This window comes from Linepithema humile, chromosome 1 (assembly GCF_040581485.1).
Source record: "Linepithema humile isolate Giens D197 chromosome 1, Lhum_UNIL_v1.0, whole genome shotgun sequence".
Classification (NCBI taxonomy): Eukaryota; Metazoa; Arthropoda; class Insecta; order Hymenoptera; family Formicidae; genus Linepithema; species Linepithema humile.
In genome coordinates, this window is record NC_090128.1 from 234,914 (window position 1) to 259,242 (window position 24,329).

At 31.0% G+C, this 24,329-nt stretch overlaps 4 protein-coding genes and 2 long non-coding RNA genes across 15 annotated transcripts in view; 4 read left to right on the forward strand and 2 right to left on the reverse strand.

Annotated features, from left to right (window-relative positions):
• Positions 1-1,266: 1,266 nt before the first annotated feature.
• Positions 1,267-1,902, forward strand: LOC105674380 (uncharacterized). The gene is made up of 3 exons (XR_001101098.2): positions 1,267-1,422; positions 1,542-1,688; positions 1,778-1,902. It is a non-coding gene; the product is annotated as an uncharacterized lncRNA (long non-coding RNA).
• Positions 1,849-4,666, reverse strand: LOC105674379 (putative odorant receptor 85d). Of its 4 annotated transcripts, XM_012370633.2 has the most exons (10): positions 4,385-4,666; positions 4,167-4,286; positions 3,860-3,977; positions 3,512-3,773; positions 3,291-3,413; positions 3,092-3,182; positions 2,879-3,018; positions 2,646-2,778; positions 2,467-2,560; positions 1,849-2,355 (listed from the first exon to the last, which is right to left on the reverse strand). In XM_012370633.2, exons 1-9 carry the CDS (start codon positions 4,664-4,666, stop codon positions 2,513-2,515), a joined length of 1,317 nt encoding a protein of 438 aa, XP_012226056.1. In that variant the 3' UTR covers positions 1,849-2,355; positions 2,467-2,512. The 4 variants fall into 4 exon arrangements, with proteins under 4 accessions (XP_012226056.1, XP_067204432.1, XP_067204430.1 ...); XM_067348331.1 differs by having other exon boundaries at positions 1,849-2,560; positions 3,512-3,713; XM_067348329.1 differs by having other exon boundaries at positions 1,849-2,560.
• On the forward strand, positions 4,282-6,193 carry LOC136997466 (uncharacterized). Its single transcript, XR_010888210.1, has 3 exons — positions 4,282-4,430; positions 4,518-5,053; positions 5,576-6,193. It is a non-coding gene; the product is annotated as an uncharacterized lncRNA (long non-coding RNA).
• A 334-nt stretch (positions 6,194-6,527) lies between these two features.
• On the forward strand, positions 6,528-10,126 carry LOC105674604 (putative leucine-rich repeat-containing protein DDB_G0290503). Its single transcript, XM_012371060.2, has 3 exons — positions 6,528-6,985; positions 7,107-7,173; positions 7,290-10,126. Exon 3 carries the CDS (start codon positions 7,318-7,320, stop codon positions 9,994-9,996), a length of 2,679 nt encoding a protein of 892 aa, XP_012226483.1. The 5' UTR covers positions 6,528-6,985; positions 7,107-7,173; positions 7,290-7,317; the 3' UTR covers positions 9,997-10,126.
• A 136-nt stretch (positions 10,127-10,262) lies between these two features.
• Positions 10,263-13,168, forward strand: Dnali1 (Putative inner dynein arm light chain, axonemal Dnali1). Its single transcript, XM_012371061.2, has 6 exons — positions 10,263-10,615; positions 10,733-10,891; positions 10,972-11,104; positions 11,292-11,437; positions 11,572-11,769; positions 11,865-13,168. Exons 1-6 carry the CDS (start codon positions 10,523-10,525, stop codon positions 11,898-11,900), a joined length of 765 nt encoding a protein of 254 aa, XP_012226484.1. The 5' UTR covers positions 10,263-10,522; the 3' UTR covers positions 11,901-13,168.
• LOC105674387 (protein lap4) overlaps positions 12,082-24,329 on the reverse strand; it is a 35,551-nt gene continuing 23,303 nt past the window's right edge. For 3 of the 7 annotated variants that reach the window (XM_067348203.1, XM_012370636.2, XM_067348200.1), the window contains 9 exons: positions 22,725-23,156; positions 21,619-21,730; positions 21,442-21,498; positions 21,248-21,362; positions 19,790-19,895; positions 19,449-19,562; positions 18,985-19,113; positions 18,543-18,743; positions 12,082-17,330 (listed from right to left, as the gene is read on the reverse strand). In XM_067348203.1, the coding sequence (XP_067204304.1) occupies positions 17,052-17,330; positions 18,543-18,743; positions 18,985-19,113; positions 19,449-19,562; positions 19,790-19,895; positions 21,248-21,362; positions 21,442-21,498; positions 21,619-21,730; positions 22,725-23,156 (1,545 nt within the window). In that variant the 3' untranslated portion in view covers positions 12,082-17,051. Of the gene's footprint in view, positions 17,331-17,924; positions 18,019-18,542; positions 18,744-18,984; positions 19,114-19,448; positions 19,563-19,789; positions 19,896-21,247; positions 21,363-21,441; positions 21,499-21,618; positions 21,731-22,724; positions 23,157-24,329 lie in introns of all 7 variants that reach the window. The other 4 variants (XR_010888189.1, XM_067348201.1, XM_067348202.1 and 1 more) reach the window with 4 other exon arrangements.

Here is a 24,329-nt window from a genome sequence, read left to right on the forward strand (position 1 = left end):
TAAGACGCGGGACATCCTATGTCTACCATTTTTAAATTTAAATTAAACAAATATTAATTAGCTGATAGATTACAATTACCAATTTATTGTATTTCAGTCTCTTACAAAAATATATGTAAATATATCGAATCTTTGTTAGTCATATGTATAAACATCATAAAATTTGAAAAATTTAGGGAATTTGGAAAAACTTTATATTATAAAAGTGTCATTAATTTACTTATAATATTCTTAATAACATCTGAAAATTTTGTGTAGAAAGTTTTTTAGCATATAAAAATATGTCTTATTATTTTCTTGTGTGCGTTTAAAAATGTTTCCTAAAAATTTTAGACTAATAAATATCTTCTCTGATTAATATCCTGTTGTATAATAAGATATTATAATAAAAGATTGATATAGTGAGCTATATTTTTCATGTTTTGTGTGTATTTTTATACGCAAGATAATGAAACAAAAGCATAGATATTACAGGATTAAGGGGTCTTTTCTAACTTTTAACGATGTATCATCGTTATGTATTACTACGCAGGTTTTTTGTAATAGTTGCGAAATAATACGTAACGACACTTTTATTCATCGGCACGATGCGCAACAGCGGAGTGTGGTATACACATACAAATATATGCAAATTATACCAGCGCGTCCACAATAATTAATATTTTAAAAATAATTATTGTGTGCAATTAACTTACTCTATAGTTGCTCCGTCGTTCCCCGGACCGTCTCCTCCTCTCGGTCCACCGACGGTTGCTCTTTCATGACACAACACTCGCGAAATTTCTTTACACTCCCGACACGCACTGTATCATTTTCTGACGAAGAAGTGACTCGAAAAATTATTCGCATAAAGTTACGAATCGTTCAATGTTCGCAATGTCCGAAGTGGACAACGGCGACAGAAAAATCAGAAATTGTCCGCCGCGACTATGCTATGCTTAACTACCGTCATGAGTTTTCCGCAATTTTCACATATAAATGAGAATTTATTACAAATTTGCATTATTACAAATCGCGTTATCTCAAATGTCGCGGTGAAAATTAAAAGATTCTTTCTTACGAATAATTATAAATTCATATTCTTTGCAACCAATTAACTGTCAAGATTGAAAACTCGAACAATTTATTTCACGACGTATATATTCATAACTTTAGCTTACGTATTTTATTTATTTATGCAATAAATGTTTCATTATTTGTAATATGAGAGAGTAAAATTCCGTCTTAAAATGCGACCGATTCTTTTTATTTAAACATCTGCGGTAGCAATATAGAAGTAAACATTATATTATTGTAAAATTTTATTTGATTTGATGTATCTTATCGACAATCAAAGTGCAGTTTTTCACGCTGACTTTCATTGTTAACAGTCTTTCTGAAATGTTTATGTGTTGCTGACCCGCCGACAATCTACTAACTGTAGTAAATATATATTCACATCTTATTGACCAAAATATTCAAATAATTTCTAATAATATTGTGTATACTAATATGTATATTTTGTCGTAACACAAAATATAATTTTTTAACTTTTATAACAGAGTTCAGACATTACCCAAGCGGCTTAAGAATCTCTATTGTATTATCATACGTGCAAGCAAAAGAATCTGCTTCCCATTCTGTTAAGATGCCAGAAATTAGTTATCGCTTGCATCATATCAATTTTATCGTTAAAATACTTTGGTTCGGTAAGAGAAGACAATTTTATCACTTTGTATTAGTATATTAATAAAAATAAATAAAAAAAGATATATATATTATATTTAGTTTGTTTCAGCGGGCTTATATCACGACTATACGTAAAGTAATCGTGATGAAGGAAAATAATACAAATCAAGTCCAACTGCGTGATGAAGAATTATTGCAAGCTCATTACCAGCTTAAAAAGTGTATCAATGCATATTTGAAATAAAATAGTAAAAGTATCACTAAATTATGTTCAAATTAATAATATTCACGATAATACATATAATGCTATATAGATTGTTCCTTAGAATGCATGTGTATGTGTATTAGAAAACATTCAGAAATACATGTCATACACATTGGAGCATTTGACTTTATTAAAAGTAATTTTCTCATATAAAATGTGAAATATCTAGTGTAATACCAAGGTGCACAACATTATGACACTGAAAATGGAAAAATTTATAATTTGTTCATCCAATAAATGTCCTGTCGGGACCAAGGTGCGTGCTCGACTAATGACTGACTACTAACGACTCTCCTTTTCTTTGTCCACTCTAGTCCAAGTAATGCTGCTTCATTTATTTTTCATTGATTTTCGGACGACTCAATATATCGATTCCAGCACAGCTGACTGCCTTCTTCGGCGCCCGTGGATACACAACAATACTTTACATTTTGACAAAATTGTATCAGAATCAAAATTTTGGATTCAGAACTTGTTAATAGAACGTTTTATGATTGAACACATAAATTTAATTAATTATAAATATCAAGTACTTGCTAAGCAGAAATATATGAAGAAATGAAGAAATAACACAAGTTATTAAGCAGATGCGAGTATCGTACAATACGACATCGAAGTTTGTAGGACCTTTAAAACAAATATGCGAAAAATAAATGCATCGTTAAAAAAGTTTTACAACGTATTACAATGTATGTAATAATCATTAATTTACCATAGCAAAACTTTCCAGAGAGAAAATGTAAATTTTTCCGGCGCTTATAAAACTCGGTTGAAGGCCTTTCATCATCAACAATACAAGTAGTTTTTTCGATTTTGTAGATGCGTTATACCACAAACTACTGTATCTGTAATATTTCAATGATACACAATATATAGAAAATAACACATACAGGAATGAAATGGTTTTTCTTTCTTCTTTTAGTGAATTAAGAAAAATTGTCTCACATTTTTTCACGTATCTGAAGACTGTGATCTATTAGTTTTTGTCCTTCGAAACTAAGAAAGAATAGATGAAGTAGTTGACCAATGCTGTATAATGCATATCTTGTTGATTCTAAAATCCCGTCAGTTTCCATTCTTATTACCTCCAATGTAAAAAGTATATTTAAATTTTTTGTAGATTGAGAGAATCATATTATATAATAAACAAAAACGTACTTCCGTCATGGTAGTGCTCAACGCCACAACTACTATGAACATTTGTATAAAGAAAGATACGGTACATAGCTTTTCAAGAAGTTGCGCTAACCTGCAAGTGAGAAACAAGAGATTAATTTTCAGTCGGCGGATATTTCTTCATCTTTAAACAAACACATTATATTTTGTTTTACTATTCGACGACGCATTATGCATTTACTCTAAGGCTTGTCGATGTGTATGCACAAGTAACGCAATCCTTTTGCAATATATATCATTTGGAATAATGTTTACCACTTCCACTTCTGCATTACAGTTGTGAAATAAATATTCGAAGCGAAATCTATAAATATTTGCACTACATTAACACTGCTGAAAAACAAATGAAGAAATTATATTTTAATGTGACTTTTTTCCAAATATTATAAACGACTTTTTTACCCAACTACACTGAATATGCTGCAAATATGCTCGATGAAAGTCATGATCAAGCAATCATGGGCAACTAATCCGGACATAATTAATTCCCAAGCCACGACAGAATGCACATAAATGGGAAAGAAATATTCCCGAAAGTCGACAAACCAATTTGCAAAAAATGGCATTAGCACGGGACGAGATTCATTGAGAGGCAAGAAGATATCTAGTGAATACGGTATAAGAGTCATTGATAAAAAAGCAAATACTGCTAAGCAGGAATACACTGAAATATGTAAAGTGATTTATTATTAAAAAGAGAAACGCAAAGTTGACGCAAAATAGAATGCATTGTCTTTCATCAGATCTCACCAAAATATATCAAACAATATTGTCTACCGGTCTTGGCATACGATTTCATAATTTCATACTCTTCGGCAGTTTTTAATTGCTTCCAATCCTCAAACAGATGATGAGTGAGGTTTTTAATCTGGTATAATATTGATTAAGAGTTTTTTTTACGATTTGATAAGATAATAGTAAAAAATTATACCAAACATTTTTACACGATTAAAAGAATATCTTTTTTCACTCTTTTGCTCTCAAAATTTTGATTTAAATAATTAAATATATTGGAATATTTAATCAGAATCTAAACGTATAACAAAATAAAACGTACTGCACGAGTATTTAATTGAAAAGTGCACACTTTTACTACACATATAGCTGACATGACATATGATGTTACTGCCCTAATAATACATTGCAGGTCGCCTTCACACGTTAATTGATAATTAATCTGGAAATTATCATTATGTATAAATTGCATAATTATCATTTACATCATTTTATAATAAATGCTTTTTTTGGTGATTATATTATATAGCATGTATTTACCTGCGGGATGATTACAGTCATCATGGATATAACCAAAAGAATAATGGTAAATCTTTTTAATTTCGGTTTCATGTATGGCCACATACCAGTGAGCGATGTTATTTTACAAACAATATCGTAATAATGATTCCAGGTAACTTCCATAGTTTTTAAAGAAACACTGCGGCACTGGAAAACTACTTTTAAAATTTTATATATACCTGCTGGTTTACTCTCCAACATAAGAAACGAGAAAAGATTATCAACAGAAAACCCTTCATTATAAAATTGCTGTATATACATATGAAGTTTTTCAAACGAAAGTGGCAGGTGTCACATCACTCAATGATTGCTACATAGATCTTGTCGACAAAGAGAATATATCGATCGGAAAAATAATGGAATAAAATTAGCACTTTCTACTAACAGCGTGTCTGTAGACGTGCCGTGAATGTTTCAGACCTCCGAGAAAAAATAGAATATATTTCTGTGATATCGCGTAACGAAAGCACATCGTAACAAATGTGTGTGACAAGTGGTAATTTCCTCCCTTGCTCAAGAAAATATAATACAATGAAATTAGTACTTCCTACTGGTAGAGTCTCCCTGCGTGTATCATAAATGTTTGAAATCTTCGAAGAAAATAGCATTGATATTTTTAATACTTGTAAGGAAATATCTTCTCCACAAGTAAGATATTCATTTTAGAATAAGACCTAGTACAATTCTTTTTAATAAAGAAAAAAAGTGTTTGGAATTAACTTTATTCGCCTTTGATAAATTTCGAATATATTTTATATAAATAAAAACAGATAGACATTCTTTTATATATAAGTATTCAATCGCACATTAAAGAGGGTTAAAATATCTTTTTAAAACAAAATCTACATACATATTTTTGAGTGATTATTTTAGTGTTTTTAATATAAAAAAAATCATCGTTTTTTTTTATCAAATGCGTAAAGTAAATAAATTAAAAGCTAATATTTCAGAATGTTACAGTGTAGCATGTTGCTAAAAATATTAGTATTAGTGTGTAATAAATATTGCTAGAAATAAAAAATTAAAATTACATGGAAACGCAACATATTAAATTATAATATATTATAACAAACATATTAAAATGTATCAACTTTAAATAAAAATAATAAATAGTGAACATTTTAACAAATATATTATTAAATAATAAATTTTGTATGTTTTATATTTCAGGTTTATATGAAGTAAATATCATCCTTGTACATTCCTTGTCAGTTGTATACCATCCTTAATGTCTAGGAAAGTAGAGAAAATGGTGAGTACATTTTGTGCATATGTAATTATAAATAATTCTTTAAGATACTCACACACGACACACGCATTGCACGCGTGTGCATTTCCGAACACAAAAATCGCGCGACACTTTAAACGGCACTCCCGACATCGCCAGCGAAGCCCGAAGGCGACATTACACGCGAATCTCGTGCGCATTTCGCAACGCAAATATGTTAATGCAATACTTTAAATGATAGTTCCAATGTGAATTTTATTACAACGATCACACGATATTGTACGACACTCCCGGCGCGTACTTTGTCATATTAGGACAAAAGTAAAACTCAAATATCGTTTGTCGCACGGAATACTCATTCGACCTAGGAGACAACAGCGCGCTTGCCAAGTCTAGAGGGATGCTGAAGAGAGGACAGAACACAGGATACAATCAGGATTCGTATGATAGCAGGATAGAAAGAAATAGCGGACGAATGGAATGCGTAAACGATACGCGCGTACGCCGCGATATAAACAACCCCGAAATGCCTCGAAACACTTAACACTTGGCATGAAATCTCTGATGTATTATAGAATATATATATATATATTTTCTCTTTACGTTTCAAATTTTAATTTCGACAAAGAGATGACTATCGTATCCTTTATCGTATAATATTCTCAAAACTTTTACCTGTTGATTTATTAATGTTGCATAAAGCATAAACAATAAGCGCGCGTACATCGTGACCATAGACATAATAAGTGTAGACTGTCTACGCTATGATGCGAGAACATAATTTGCTTCCTCTCACTCAACCTTAAGGCTGACTACATATTCAATCGACGAGTTTAGATTGGCTCAAAAAATTCCGCTTTGTTATATATTGCTTTTTCACTCTCAATGTAAACTCCCCCTAAGCTGCTTATCTGCTTCTGCTTTTCTCGTATGTATACAATTCGATGGTATTGTAATGTCTCTATAATATACAGTAATGTATGTTTCGTTGTCGTTTTGCCGGCGCTTTTGCGTACTGATGCTTTTCGGTTTGCTCTATGAGTGAAAAAATAAGCTTTTTAATTAAATTCTGCTGAGAAGAGTAAACATAAAATAAAGCTGTCTCTCTTGATACATCTCTCAGCGCATTTAGTATACGAGTGAGCTGCATACGGTGTGGTGTGGCAGTGTGTTTGAAGTATATATAAGCAAGCTTTACAATATATTATTTGCGCGTCTAAAGTGAAAAGTTAACCTTCGCAAATTTCATCGTGCGAATATTAGACAGATAATAAGTCAAATTGTCTGTTTTAATAAATGTCCAATTTTATCACACATTCTCCTGCACACAAATAAAGCTAGGATAAAAAGAGGTGAGACAAAGAAATATTTTTTCAATCTCGTCCATCAACGAATATGTATCAATAATCGGAGGAATCTGTACCTTTGTATTTTTTGAATTTACAATGAAACAAATCTATTTGTAATTTTTAGGGAAAAAGAAAGGAAACAAACTATGAATAGAACAGACTTTATGCATCCATTTGTTTCAAATCACTAGGTATGTTTATTACATATATTCTTTTCGTGCCACTTATCATTGTGCCACTTGCAACGCAATTATTAATTTGGTTTTTTTTATATACCACACAGTTTGATGTTATTCTGAATTTGCAGATTGTTCTCTATATTTGGTTGATTAAAAATGCCAGGTTGTGCCGCTGTTGGTTGCAACAATCGCAGTGAAAAAGGGTATATTATGAAATGTTTTCCTCGCGACCCAACATTAAGAAAAATTTGGCAGGAACGTGTTGCCAGGGCAGATTGGGAACCGTCCAACAATTCCTTTCTTTGTCACGTGCACTTTGAACCTGAAGAATGGTCTATAACACAAAGTGGCAGAATTAGATTAAAAAAAAATGCTGTGCCAACTATTTTTACCATAACATCCACCAGAAAATCTCCCAAAAAGCGTATAAAGTTATCAAACCTAAGGAATGAAACCATAAGGAGTGAATGTGAGAATGATTATATAACGGAATATCTAGAAAATGATACGGAGCACTCGTCAACAGGTAATCTGGAAGAGAAAGATTCTGATTCACAAGGTCTTGATGATCCATCTGTACCATCATTTATATATCGCCAAGTAAGTCATTCTCCAACAATGACGGAGAACAAACAAGTATTAAGTGAACAGTATAGAGCCATTAGCAGCGATATTCAACAAGAAAGTATTATTTTAATTTCAAAGGATAATAATATGCTAGAGAATAGTATCAATGATCACAACAATGGAAAGCAAATGAGAAATAATTTAACTCAAAATCAAAATAAGAATGTTGCAAAAACAGGAATGAAAGGCGAAACTGACCAAGTGTCACTTGATGATAGTTATGATGAAATAGAGGAGAAATTGAAGCAAATCTGCAATGGTTATCGTGAAGAGAATATGTCTAATAATGTAGAGAAACTAAATTCAATTGCTAGAAATCAGAAAAGAACTTTAGAACAATCGGCGATGCAAGTGCCATTTCACAAAAATATAAATTATAAATATTCGTCGAAGAATACAATTGGAAATATACTAACTGATAATGCGGAAAATATAGAGATAATTTTTGGCAGTGAAAGCGGAGAAGAATGTGTACATGTTTCCAAATATACATCTAATAATGTGACTAATGAGAATGATAAATTGAATCAGCATAATACAGATATCAATAACATTACTGATAAACAAAATGATAAAACTTGTCTGAAAGAGACAGAAGAATATTTTAACAAAGAGCACAGTCATGTCACATCAAACATGAGAGCGGCGATGAAACGTAAATGGAGAACTCGAGAGGAGATTATGAAGTCTGTAAAAAAATCAATTCGAACTGTATCCTCTCAGGATACAGTTTTCGTAAGCAACAGTGATGCTTCGGACAACAATGTGGAAGTAGAAGATAAAATAGAAAAGGAACTGAATACACCTGAAAGTATACAATTTGACAAAGACGATACTACACAAGCAAAGTTTACAATCAAGGTGACAGGTGAACGTGAAGATGTAATTGATATAATGCAGGATTTATTTAAAGATACTAAAGACTTTACGATCCAAGAACATAATAATATGCATGTACAAGGAAATGATACACTTGTTACATCCGTGATAACGATAGATGACTGCACTCAAGTAAGAACAAATGCCAAGAATGAACGCAATCATGATATTTTACAATCAAGTATTACAGATATCAAGCCAAGAAGTAACGATCATGTGTCATGTGATTTCTCAACTTTAAAAAATAATGAGTGTCTAGGTACAAGATTAATACCATCGCATTTCAATGAGGAGTCTGATGATATAGATATAAGTAGCGACTGTTTATCATTAGACATTAACAAGACTGCTGAGCGAGCGACAGCCATTCAAGCCATTAGATACGATTATCAGAAATTGCAGCAGAAGGTGAAAATGCAAGAGGATGTTATCAGAAAATTAACTAATCAACTTATTTTATACAAGGACTTGGAGAAAGATTTGAAAAGTAAAACTTTGGCACTCGAAATAAAGACAATGTGTGAATATGATACAAAAACGGATAACGGATTATTTTCAGCAAGTTGTAAGAAAAATATGGATTCGAGGCAAACATTGATTAATGATTTATCAAACAGAATAAGTTATTTTCTAGATATGAATAAAAAATTAATGAGAACTATAACCATGGAATGTCAACAAAAAAGAGAACTAGAAGGTCAAATTAAGCAGAAGGACAATCTGATAAAAGAGCTCAATTGGAAATTGCAGAAGGCTTCTAAATTCTTCGATCGTGCAGTGAAAAATGTAAATACGTGTAAAAGAAAGATGTTAAATATGCAAACCGTTATGAGAAGAAGGAAGCTTTTAGACGAGAAATTGAGCCACTTTAATGAAATGCTGATAGACAATGTCAAGGGAGGCTATTCTGAAAGAGCTCAAGCGATGGCAATGGAAATTAAAAACATCTGCGGTGAGAATGGATACAACAAGTTGTTAAGCTTTGGATTTCCACTTCCAGCGTTATCGACTTTGCAAATCTCCCTGCGCGACAATTCCTCAAATTCTAACGAAAGTAGTAATGAGATTTCGACAGCTATTTCTTCAAAACATAATGTGGATGAAAAGCATATGGAATACGATGGAATACATACGAAAAATGGTATAATGGCGCATTCAAAGAATCATGTGGGAAGACCGAAAACGGTTCGCGAAGAAATCATATTAGATAGCATAGAGACTGTAACGGGTACAGTTCAAGACATCTTTGAAGAAAATAACGATATAGATGACTTCACTACAATTGAATTAAGAGACCATTTTATTTCGGAACTAAACGCTACTATGTAGCCACGATCGATAATATATCCATAATATACATACAGTATATGTACAATTTTGAATTACTCATTACTTGTAACATAAAACTTCATCTCTTATTTTAAATAACAAACTCTGATATTAAACTATTATTCGCAAACCTTGTGTGCTTTCTATTTTATTCCATTTTTGCCCTAACACAAACAAGAGGTGGCATTATATTTCTTCAAATTTTTTACTAGGTATATATAAACCTATCTATAATTTTTTAAATATTAAATTTTTTTAATTTTAAATGTTAAAAGTGGAATGTCGCTTTTGCAACAGCATAAAAACAGTCAAGTAGTGTATCGACGTTTCCATGGTGATCATCTGTGACTATTAGCTCTTGTATGGACGAAATCGTACATGTTCTACGTGATAAGAGTTTTCTCCTAGAATTTATATCATTTATTCGTATGATCAATCGAGTAATCAATTCAATACTATTCAACATTCATACTACTAGTATTATCAATCAGATACTTTCTACACATATATTTTATATTTAAATAAGATGGCAACAGCGATTAAAGAACGCACAATTCCTGTCATGGATACACTAGTCAAGTATGACAATCCTGTTTTGATTACAACTCATCCAGAGAAGGTACAGAATTGTAATTGCATTATTATTTTTATCTAATATATATTAATTTTTATGAATTTTTTATGCTAGAATGTATAAATTATTTCATCTACTTACACACATTTCATGAAACAATAGGTACGTAAAGATGCAGCGATAACAAAAATCGGTGTAGCTGCTTGTAAAATACAAACGACTTCAACCTCGGTTGACACACGTCGCGAAACTGTGGAAATTTTAAATAAAATTTTGCCACCGAAAGAATGGGAAGAGGACGGCCAAATATGGGCTCAACGTGTAACAATTATATGCTTTTAAAATGAATTCATATCTTCTATAGGATTTATATCTGTTCACAGATATAATATGTGCTTTAGGTATCTAGTACTCCTGCGACAAGACTAGATGTGATAAACTTACAAGAGCAACTTGATATGCGATTGCAACAAAGACAAGCTAGAGAAACGGGTATTTGTCCTGTTCGTAGGCAGCTCTACACCCAATGTTTCGGTATACAAATTTGGCTATACATTAACATAAAAAATAAATTGATGCGTATGGTCCTCTCTCTAATTAAATGTCAATGCAATAAGTTTAAGTGAATTCTAATGTGTTATAATACTAAATTATGATGTGTTTTATGTGAGTAAACTGTATTATTTATATATTACATTATACTTATTATTGCACATTTCAGATGAATTAATACGACAAGTAACTGTGAATTGCGCCGAGCGCGGATTACTATTATTGAGAGTGAGAGACGAGATTAAAATGACATTGGCTGCGTATCAGACATTGTATCAAAGTAGTATTGCTTTTGGAATGCGTAAGGCGTTACAAGTACGTATAAAATTGTTACAAGTTGTAGGTGAAAATAAAATATAAGTATGATGTAATATATAATCAAATTTATATTATTAATAAGAAACCTCAACAATATATGCAGAGGTTCTACTAAAGATTTATATTTACAGGCGGAACAAGGTCAGGAAAATTTAATGAATACAGTCGAGGAATTACGATTACAAAAGATTGAATTGGAGAAAACAATTGCAGAATTAAGACTTAAGTTTGATCAAGCCGAGAGAAGATCGGCTGAATTGAGAGAAGCCGAAGAAAAGAAACACACGGAAGAAGTGCAATTCCTTAAAAAAACAAATTTGCAACTAAAGGTAAACATAGAATAAACGTATTCTATTTTTTATCACACTCAACTTGTTATTTGTTTCCAAAAGATTTCCATCAAGTAAGATTTTAATTTTTTCAGACTCAATTAGAAGGTATTATAACGCCGAAAAAGTAAGAAACTAAGATGTAAAAAGAAATGGGACTTGAAATGGAATTTATACGCAGAAGCGTAATGTTTTATCTACAAATAAATATATATGTCATGTATATTTCTACATAGCTTACTGATAATCGATAGATAACGTAACACGTAACTATTTGAATAGGGATGAAGATAAAATTCCAATAAATGCGTATTCTATTGCCTATATAAATAAACTATTTGTTTATTGCAGATACACACAAATTGTTTTTATAGCTTATTGCTTTTTAATCATAAACTTAGCAAAATATTTTAAAAGATACGTTATTGTTTCATACAAATTTATCAAATTTCACTGGCGGATTTATGGAAGATTAGTACAAAATATAGGCATAAACTATAATGTTAATTATAAAAACTGTTTTCTGTTCGCACGCAAATCATAACGTTATCTATAGAAGAAAAATATATTTCATTTCTTTTGTGTTTCAAATAATAAAATGGAGATAAAGCTATGTGAAAATTTATAATTTATATTTATAATGTACAATTGTCCTTTTTCCGGAACTGTTATTTATCTGCTAATCTGTTTATTATATGTTCTATTCTCTAAATTTCTTCAAAATTTTTCAAATTTGACACAATAACGGGAAATTAGAAAGATCTTTCTACAGATTGTAAAATATTCGATTCCATATTGGACAATACTTTATAGCGTTTAAAGAGCTTACAAACACTAATTTGAACCACATTTGAAGACAACGTTGGAACATTAAACATGTATCCAACCGTAACAGTTAAAAATCACATCTATGTAGTAAAAAATGTCGCATAGATTAGTGTTTAACATTTTGCTTTATAGCATTTTTACTGTTGACATTATATTGCAAAAGTGAAGTTGTGAGGGAGAGTAAGCAAGGAGAAGAAATGTTATCCTTTGTCGTATCTGAAATTGTTAACAATATGTACGCACACACCTTCCTGCCTCCCTTCCTCTGTCGCTCGCGCGCGTGTAAATTGGCACTCTTAACTTTCACACAATATCCATAATTCAATATTATTGATTTTAACAGTAAACATTATAACAATAAATTGTCTATCGGACGGCTTGGAAACAATTCGATTAAGTCGATTAAGTAGATTCACAATCAATGAAACGGAGTTTTTCTTTCTTCTCCACTTGCTTACTAACTGCTAACTAACTGCTTAATATTCAACCGCATCGATAGCGCACACATAGTGCCTTTCAAGTGTCTTCGCTACAAATTTCTTAATACAGTTAATAAACTCGTCTAATTTCACTTATTGGTCCCTCATTCTCTTAATCGCACTTGAAATCGCGGATAATAGCGCGAATTTACTCAATTTCACATTTATTCATATTTATCGCAAAATACACTAAATTTCGTTTATTCACACTTTTTATCGAATATATATGTATATATATTTAATCGTATTTTCTTGGATTAAGTAAATACTTAATATAAAATAATATTCTTAAACCTAAGACGATAACCTAAGACTATTACGAATATATTATAAATGACTAATTATTTTTAAATGTGATGCCTTCAATTCTTTAGACCCTCATATGGGTATATACTTTACTAAACATACATCCAAGCTATATGAAACATGGACCACATATATGCATATAGATGCAAAATCTTTTCCGATTATACATCAAAAAATTTAACATTCTCTTACATTACTCGAATGTGATATGGATTTGTTTCACAATGTAATATATTACAGAAAATATTTCCGTAAAGTATATATTAAAACATATAATAAATAAAATATTCTATAAACATAAAATAGGCCATTGACCAATTTCAAGTGTATAACTTAAACATTGTATCAGCAGCGTTATTTATAATGTTTTTTACACGACATAAACAAAATAATTATAGCAATGACGATTTTAAAACACGCATTTCTTATATTATGCTGCAATGAATAAATTACATATAAATCATGCGTACAAATCATATTGTAATGAATAATTTACATATATATACAGGGTGATTCAAAATAACCGTATGTCCTTAAAGGGACATATTCCTGAGCGTATTCTGAGACAACTTTTCCTTTGGCAAAAGTTTGTGCGGAGCTTAATTTTTAAATTATAAAAGAAAATAGTTAGCGTATCGTGAGTTGAGTACAAGAAACAAGCAGGGGCGCCGCAACTCACCGCTACACACGGGTGTTTACGTGAGGCGCCTGCTACAATCAGCTGACACTCACGATACACAATTACTCAGATAGAAAAACACGTGTTTCTTTTTTCGAGTAATTTTCACGCATCAAGTGATTAGTAGTGATCATTAAATAAATTCCTTGTTTTATCGATGAAGTGAGTGAACAGAGTATGTGAATGTGTTGTGTTTTAAAACGTGAGACGTGAACCATAAGAAAGTGGAAAAACTTTTACTCGATATGGATCTGTCTCATCGCGGGAGAAAGAGAGAGAGAAAGAGAGAAAGAGAGATGCGTATACGTATTTGTGTATCGTGAGTGTCAGCTGATTGTAGCAGGCGCCTCACGTAAACACTCGCGTGTAACGGTGAGTTGCGACGCCCCTGCTTGTTTCTTGTACTCGACTCACGATACGCTAACTATTTTCTTTTATAACTTGAAAATTAAGCTCTGCATAAACTTTTGCCAAAGGAAAAGTTGTCTCAGAATACGCTCAGGAATATGCCCCTTTAAGGACATACGGTTATTTTGAATCACTCTGTATATATATATAGGGTGTTTCAGATCAAATGCAGGTCCTTGAAAAGGTGGATAGATCTCGATAACGTGAGTAAAAAATGTCCGTACAAGAAAATTATGAGGTTAATAGTTTCTGAATAAAATGCATTTGAAGTTAACCAATCACGGGGTTCGCATTTCGCGCTGTCAGGAGCAGCGCGACATGAATCATTTTCGTTTGCAATACATTCTGCCACATCAATTACATATCGTTTAGAAATTATTATTAACACTATCATATTAGTAAACATTAAAATAAAACTCAATTGTTTTAAACAATCGCTTGTGTATAAGAAATAAATTCTCCTGACGGCGCGAAATGCGAACCCCGTGATTGGTTAACTTCAAATGCATTTTATTTAAAAACTATTGACCTCACAATTTTCTTGTACGGACATTTTTTACTCACGTTATCGAGATCTATCCACCCCTTCAAGGACCTGCGTTTGATCTGAAACACCCTGTATGTATGTATGTATGTATATATATATATATATATATATATATGTATACCTATTATAAAAGAATAGATACATTATAAAACATTATAATTCACACAAATATAAAATATAGTCATAAAAGTTATATTACATATTGTACCATTATAACTACGTAGTTTTATCACATTTTAATGTATCTTTTGAAAAAATCATAAATATTCTCAAAGAATAAGGCAGGAATTTATGGTCAATCATAATTTGACAAATAATCATAGTTTCATAAATATCTGATTATTTGTAGCATATTCTTTTACGAGAATTCATAGCCTTCAATTTGTCATTCTTAAAACATCTATTCATGAATTATTTCGCCAACCTCAGACTTGTGAATGATAGATTCACATTGTTGCTCATTTGAAAGATCACTTTCATATATAAATGAAAAAATATGTTAGAATTATTGCGATATTAACAAAAATAACAGGACTGACAATGATTGACATTTTTTTTCAAACATACAGCGATGTCCATAATTAATAATTCCTATACACAATAGTAACTGAAAATTTAACACAAAATTAACAAAGGATATCAAATTATTTGCCAGAAAAGCTCTCGTTAATTACAGTTAAAATCTTACTTGACAAATGAATGATTACCGAGTTAATTAAATATTACCCGATAATAAATTCTTATAAAAGAACCAAAGATTACATATAGTCTATGAATCCTAAATGATAAATAGATCTTTTAAATGAGGATTCGTGACATATTAATCCGAATAGCTGAATAACGATCTATAAACAGGAATCTGCAATTAATTGCACTTTCGATTAGCGATTGAAAATTAATCACGACTGTAAATATCGACCTTGGAAACTGAAAAAAGCGAAATGCATAACTTTTATCATATATGCACAACCTATATATTAAAATAAAATTAGAATATATAAGAAGTAATAACAAAAAATAACAAAAGTGGCATAGCATAAATGTTTCGGTTTCCCATGATATTATTTGTCACTGAAATATTAATAACAGTTTACTCTCGACTGCCAACTGAAAACACGTAAAAATAAAGTAAGTGCATATGTATTTTTTATTTTTAAACTTGTTTTTCCCCCTTAAATTGGATTTATTTTATAGCTGTGAATCTTGAGTTAACAAAATTCTAAATGCATTGAACATGAAATATGTAAATTACTCATAAGGCATATCAAGTAATAACGCATGAATAACAGTACAGCGTTTAACATTAAAACATTTAAATGCAGGCGGTGCTTGAGTTACGAACGTTCATACTTTTGAATTTTACAAAAATTAAAAAGCATTCCATCAAGTATTAATGCACTGAATATAATTCAATTGTGTGACAATGTTTATCTGTGTCTTCCTGCTGGAAAATTCAACTAACAAATGTGTATTCAACCAATATGGATATAACTTATTAATTAGAATGGCAATTAAAAACATTGCATTCGTAAGTCAAACAATGCCTATAAATTAATTTTTGATACACACATCAGAATTGCGCTGCATTATGTATAACGCAAAGCTATATTTATACGACATATGTAAAACTGTATTGGTATATGCACATACTACATATACAGAATGTAATAAAAGACAAAGTTATACAGTTGTACGGATAATAGACGCCTTGCTTTCACTGAACCGATCGCGAAGTGTGTGTACATAATTTTTTTCACTAAATATGCCTAAAGTTATTATTTTTTCACTAGACGCGTCTGTAGAGCTACATTATTTATTATTATACATTATTTATATTACCTGTTATTTTATGTGGAAAAATGGTAAATAAAATAGGTATGTTGATGTCACGATAGTACGTACCGATGTATTAGAAACTAAAATGCTCGATTTTATTTAGTCAAATCTAAAAATAGTAAAAATTTCGTCGTTTTTAATCCAAGTACATTTAACACGAATATTTTACTCATTCACTCATTAAAATGCACACTTTTCATCAATGACGCCCTTTTTTCGATCGTTTCCGTTTCTTTTTTTTTGTAGATGCGACTGCGATATTCGCATCTGCTTTAGCAGAATCAGTTTCAGTTGCGTCAGTATGCGTCGTGGTATGAGGATCTGTTTTTTCTTCCAAGGTACTAACAGTTACATTTTGCTCCGCAGTATCTTCGCTTTCACTTTCAGCATCACTCGCACCAACAGCAGTTATACTTTCCATATCATCTTCCGCATTGCTCAATTCTAAGGATATAATCTTCTCTCTCAAAGTTTCCACCTAATTACGAAAAATATACATATCGTACATTATCAATTGTAATTAATTTTGTGCATTGCGTTTTCGGGTTATAATAAATGTAAAACCATTGCAATTAAACTTTTTGAGGCCTAAAAATGCGATATATTTTGCGATATCTATAGAATATGCAAACGGATGTCTCTATTCTCAACTTTTTGAAATCCAATAAAACCTCTATATTCTCAATTTTCACTAATAGCATTCTCTAATAGCACATGTATAGATCCATTGCACGCGTCTCCATTGGTAAGTGGATAGTAGAAATGGATCACGTAGATTTATGCAAGAATTTAAATGCTATTAGCTGATTGAGAATAAACGTCAGTTGAGAATAAATTACATCCAATTGTAAGCGTGTGTTAAAATCTAGAATATGCTAGGCATCAATAATGTATCACATTAATGACATATAAAACATGGTAAATCTTTCTACGTGTAACAAAAAGCACATCCACACAGTCTAAGACAATATATACATATAAAGTTTATCATGAATACGTACACACATACACACACACGACTATAAGATATGTAACAGTAAGGTTAAAATGTAAGACGTAAAAACCAAATTACCAGTTGAGAAAAAAGTTGTTAATGAGATTAGTAGAAGTAGCACATTCAAAGCTTAAGATGGTGCGTATTATTCCATTGATGTAATTGATGGAATCTTGAAAGAATAAAGACAATAATGATGGAGTGAACAATATAGAAACAATATAAATGTTGAATAGACGCATAAAAGTATAAACGAAAAAACAGAAATACTCTTTTAATATCGTTTTAATTCCTACCGTGTTTCTATAAATATGCATAAGACAACGTATAAGACAATTCGAGACGACCGATTGACGTATGTATGTACAGGGTGATTCTTAGTATTATGTTTAATAATTTATTTCAAGTTTTTATGCTATTGCTAAAAGAATTTTTAATTTGTCAACTCTGGAAAGCATTAATATACAAACTAGTGAATTTCCCAAAATGTATGCGTCTTGCATAGTGTAACTCATCCGTGTATCATAAATAAAAAAAAAATAAAAATGGAAGAAATGGAATATATATTCAAGTAAATGCGGCACACTTTAGAGATAGTTAGATCAATGATACTTTAATGAATTGTGCTGTCTCTTCTATTCATTGATACTTTGTTGCAATATTTCAACGCTAGTGCAAGCTCTAGGATTATAATACCTGACGTTCAATGAGCTTCTCGACGTATTCGACAGTTCGTACACGACGTTCGCCCGTCACCTCGTCTAGATATTCCTCGGTACGCCGAGTGACCTTCTCGTCCACTACTTTCTCAGATTCGCGTATCTCTTTAGGGGGGCCCACTTTACTCCGCAGAGCGAGCTTAGGGAAATCCGCGCTAGACGGCCGTAACGTAGCAAACTAAGGTAGCAAAGACAGACAAATGGAAACCGTTGTAGTAATGATTTTTGTTTAACGAACGCTGTGTTAGTTTAAGCGAACGAAAGGGCGCGATTAGTAAACAACAATCGGATTAAACACGCAACTTTGAAACAATCAAGCTTAATGCAGGTTAATTATATTTCTTGAGAAAGATTCTTGCTACATATGTTAGATTATTAAAATTAGTTTTGTCTTGGGGAATTATTTTTAAATTTCTTACTTCAGCCGTCTTTTCTTGATCGGAAGCAGGGTCGGTTACATCAGTCGCGTCACGCGTATCTTCATTTTTATTTGAAACATCCGTTATTTCATTCATCTTTTTAATCACCATTTGTGCCTGAAGCGCATCCTATAACATAAACGTAAAAAAAGTTCTTTTTTTTAGTTTATCTCTTAGTAAGCTCACGCCAAATATAGTCTCTGAAATCGTATATAGAAAAAGTATGATATAACAAAACAAAAAAAAAGTACAATGTACAAAAATGCATTAGAAAATCGTTTTTTTTTTTTTTTTTATATAAATCGACTTGGATATACATTTTTTTCAAACTTTAAATTCCGATTCAGTGCATAAAATCTACAAAAAACTATTCTTTTCTTCCAAATTATAAACCCATACAGGACAATTTTATCATGAGAATTCCTTAAATTTCAATATAAATATATAACAATTTCTAGCTTTACCTGTTCGAGAGATTTAAGACGTGCTTGTCGCCAAGCGGCACGTTTTTCCGCTCTAAGTACTCGCTGTTCCGCAAGACTTAAATGCTCCTCATCTTCGTCCGAAAAACGAAGACCCTGTAAGTTATCAAAAATATTAGAAATAGAATAAAATTATCATAATTTACTTTTTCAAAATTTTCTTATAGTATATTTTCTTATTTGGCAAGATCGACTCTACGAGTCTACGACTCTAATGTTAAATGTAAATATCTTTTCATAAAATGAAATAAAAATATTGCAAAAAAACACTATATCATACGATATATATGAAATAGAATATTAAATAATTATTGCAATAATACCTCTTGTATTAAGCTTTCTTTCAAACGACGTTCCGCTTTTGCTGTCCTCACGCTGCTGGGAACATTCTGGATAAGAGGGATTGAAGTTCGCGAGCTCAGTCGGCTACTGGAAGGTAATGAGCATGCATACTGACGAATGATGTATAATATATATGCTACATAAACACATATTATATTTATTGGACAGGAAAGAAAGCAACAACACATAATTAGTGCTGCTTGAATTATTCATATTATTGATGGTTGCAGAGATCTGCAGTGAATGGGTGTATTTTTCTATTCAAATACTAATGAGACAGGCTGTGTTACTAATTTGTACTAAAACACAATTTCCCATATTTCTAGTGTTAGTGATCAATATTAGCAATCTCTAAGTGCAAAATAATTTATTTAAAGGATTACTTAAACCTTATTAATCCTAGGAATTCTAGTGAGAATATGAATCGATCGGAAGTTTGGAGAGAAATTATTTCCGAAATTACATTATTATCAGAGCGTACCATTTTATTTTAATCATATATAATTATATATAACTGAAAGAAAATTAATAAGAAAAAATTTTTTTATCTAACTGAAATCTAAGCATAAATATAAGCATAATGTATAGCGTATACAGTGTGTTCAAATAATTGTCTTTTATTAACGAGAATCTATGTATAAACTTAGTTAATATCAGTATATCTTAAAATAAATGCAAATTAGAAATCTATTTATACGATGATATTTCTATAACTACTTTCTGTTCTTACTTTCCCCTTCTGTTTGCTTTTGTTTGGACATTCTCTTAACAATAAGTTCAGGAAGACAATAGTGATCAAATAAAAATTTTTTTAAATTTTCAATAAATTTCACACGCTTCAACAAACTTCTTTGAACTGAAAATGTAGAATAAATCAAGTACATTCCAACATTTTCACCGAAAAATAACAACACGGAGTAAACAACATGTGCACAAAACTTATTAAAATAGTGGTATTATCTCACTTATTCGTTTTTATTAGTGTAATTGAAAAACAAAACCAATATTGGCAGAAATGCTGATAGTTGGAGCGCAAAAAGTTCAACCTTTTTTTGTCGTTTGACAAAATTGACAGTTTCCTGAGATATTTTGCATTTTATCATATTTTTTCATATCAAATGTCGGATATCTCGAAAAGTTTTTACTTGATTTCTATAATCACACTGCTCTTTACATGTAGAAAAATGAAAGAAAGCAATTGATGTAAAAAAAGACATAAAGAACCGTTCGAAAATTAACTCTTACAATTGGATATCAAACATTTGGTATATATAGTTATATATATATTTTCATATTTATTCGTACTGAACATTATCTATATTAAACATAGATGGAATTACATTTTTCCATCTGGTACATGCGCAAATCGCAAAGTAGCTTATTATTATGTTCAAAAAAAAATATTTTTTTATAAAAAATACTTTAAATGTAAAGCTTACTTAGGTCGTCCATTGCTTTGCTCATCCGTAATGTCCAAATCTTCTAAACCTTCGTTTTCATCAAATTGCGCCCACGATTTAAGTTCATCTCGCGTCAAAGTAGCAATTTTTTTCTCTATAAAAACATAAATGTAACTCGTTAATTTCACGAAAGATTGACAATCAATTCTTTGTATTTATAAGTGATAGCTTACCCTCCTCCTGTCTCATTTTTTCAACCTCGTCCTGACTTAAAAAACTGAATATTTTGTCTGTAACATACACACGCAATTATTCATCGAGATTTATATATTTTACAAATATCAAGCATCCGATGTATCAAGTATGACACACACACGCGCGCGCGCGCAAAAAATATAAGCATATCTTACCAGGTTTGGGCGATGGTTTTAAATGTTCTTCCATGGCACTTTCAAATAACTTCTTTTTATCGCTAACTGACATTTTTGTCAATGGTGGTGTTGGAGACGAAGTTGGAGATTGCTGTATTTACAACATTTAAATAAATAATTAATCAATTGGCAACTTTTATATTAAACAAAATTTACTGATAATAATAATGGCACTGTCCTACATGAGTTTTCCTTAGTTTTCTGTCTGTGTTGTATCCAAATCGAACCGAACAAAACTGCGTATCGCCTCAGAATTTTGAGAAAATCAAAGAAAAATAACTTTTTGTATATCTTTATAATTATACTATTATTACTATATTATGTAGAATGCTATGAATGAAGAAAATGCTACAAAGAAAAAAATTTATTTGTTTCGGAATAGTAGATATCGTAAATATGGCCAAAATGATTATTTCTGGCATATTTTTCTTTGATTTTCTCAATTTTCCCGGTAATACGCACTTTTGAATGGCAAATTCGAACGTACAAAAAGCTACAAAAAAACTCTTTTTTCTCTTTCCAGATAAAGAATCTAATTTTGTTAGGACTAGTTAAATTAAATAAAACATACAAAATCACATATGGCATCTTATTCATATAAATAATTATATAAATAAATTATAAATAAAATGGAAGAAACCAGACATTATTACAAGAATTTACAATAATACGTTCAAACAAATTTAATGAATAAAATTAATTTTTTCAGTTACGACGACCAGTTTGCTTGCATATTTATTAAGGTCTATGGCAGAAAAAATATATAAACCCAAGTTCAAATATGCGCAGAAGCTATTTGCGTTCAATAAAATTCCTCTGTAACTTTAACTTAAACATAAAACAGTTCCAAACTTATATCTTTATAAAAAGATATTCTTCTTTTAGCTTAGATCTGTTGAAAAAAGTGCCCTTTAATAAATTTATATATGTATGTATCCCAACGAGTTGATAGCTTTCGCGCAATTTTGGATATAAAGTATTGTCCAACAAAAAAAACCGCACTATTTGCATTTAACAATATATCCAATGTAAGTACATATATATTAGTACTTTATAATTAGTTAGACATGCTTCTGAAAACCCACCTCAACCTGAAAATTTCCATCGACAGAACGTGCTATCTGTCGTTTGCTAAGGGAAGCCGAAGTGTCAAGATTTCTCTCCCAGCATTCGGAAGCAGTTAGAGGCGTTGGGGGAAGTTGGAAACGGGCGTGTACAGGTTTCTGATAGGGTATAGTTCGTGGAAGAGTAGCAAATGTTTCCTGCAACGACTGAATTGGTTGTTCGATTATGGTGGACTTGACTTTGTACGGATAAGCGATGGAATCCGAGCTTTTTCTCAAAGTCGGTGGCAGATCGGAAAACGTAATACTGCGTTTTGGCAAAGACTTTTTTTTCGCTGAAGAAGGTAAGGTTTTTATACAAGTAGGACGTTCGAAATTCGCAGACTTTGAGATCGTAGGTGACTTTGACGAAGAAAAGTCCTTTGAAGTTCCAGATGTCTCATTCGATCTTGACTGAGTAAATAACATGGAAAATTATTAGTTATTTAGTTAGCATGAGGAATGCGACAACGAGTGAATTAAGATGAAATGGTTTGTCATAAAGCCGATTACATGCGAAGCAAACCAATATCATACAACTAATTTCATTAAATCATGTAAATCATAAGAAAAAATATACATGTACGTAGTACATCACCACCATCACCATACTAACGTATAATAATCATGTGAAATCAAACAAATTAACAAGTCACTAACACTGCATTGTTAAATATCAGTCTCCTGAAAGATTGATATATAATTGATGTAAATATTTTAAAACAGATTTATTTCGATAGCTACATGTCATACAAAATCTATATAGGATTTAAGTAAGAATTTCAAACTTATTTGTCGGATCGTCCATTTCTTTTATGATTGTGTGTACATACAATAGTATATCTGTCCATTGTACCATTATTGCAATAAATCATGCAACATTGCGCATAATTTTATTCATCAACGTATCATCAGCATGTTAAACATGTCCTCTCATTTTATAAAGCTATCCTATATTTGTACCCTATCCGATCGTACATATCGATACGTAGCGGAGACTGTCGTATATCTCGAGTACCTTGGGACACTTTTGACAAATTTTGTCTCATTATTCTAACCCTACGATCGTTCTTCTTCTTTTCCACTGTATTATATTACGTACCCTGTAGAATAAGTCAACGTAAATGTGTATCATTTCACTCTTCAAATCGCGTATTTGTTAATTCTTTAGCCGTTGAAAAATGAAAATGCATAATTACCAAAAATATGTTGTACGAAAAAGTGATGTAGTAGTATAATTTTAATAAAATGATAAGAAACAATAAGACTATAAAAGCAAATATGAATCAATTTATAAATAATAGACATTCAATTAAAATATGAAAATGTCGATAGATTTTATTTTGTGTTTTATAAAAATAATATTTTTTCTCTCAAATTTCAAAATGTTGACGTCGGATTCGAATGAAAAAATGATAAAAACAAATCAAGTTTAATGAGAAGAGAGTAATTTTTTATTTGCGTCTGTTATGCTGGAAAATTTGGTCTCACGAAAATTATTATGGTTCCACGATGAACAGTCTCCTCTACTGTAGGACATTATGTGTGAAACAACAGTATGTAATAAACTAGTTTCTAGTGAAACTA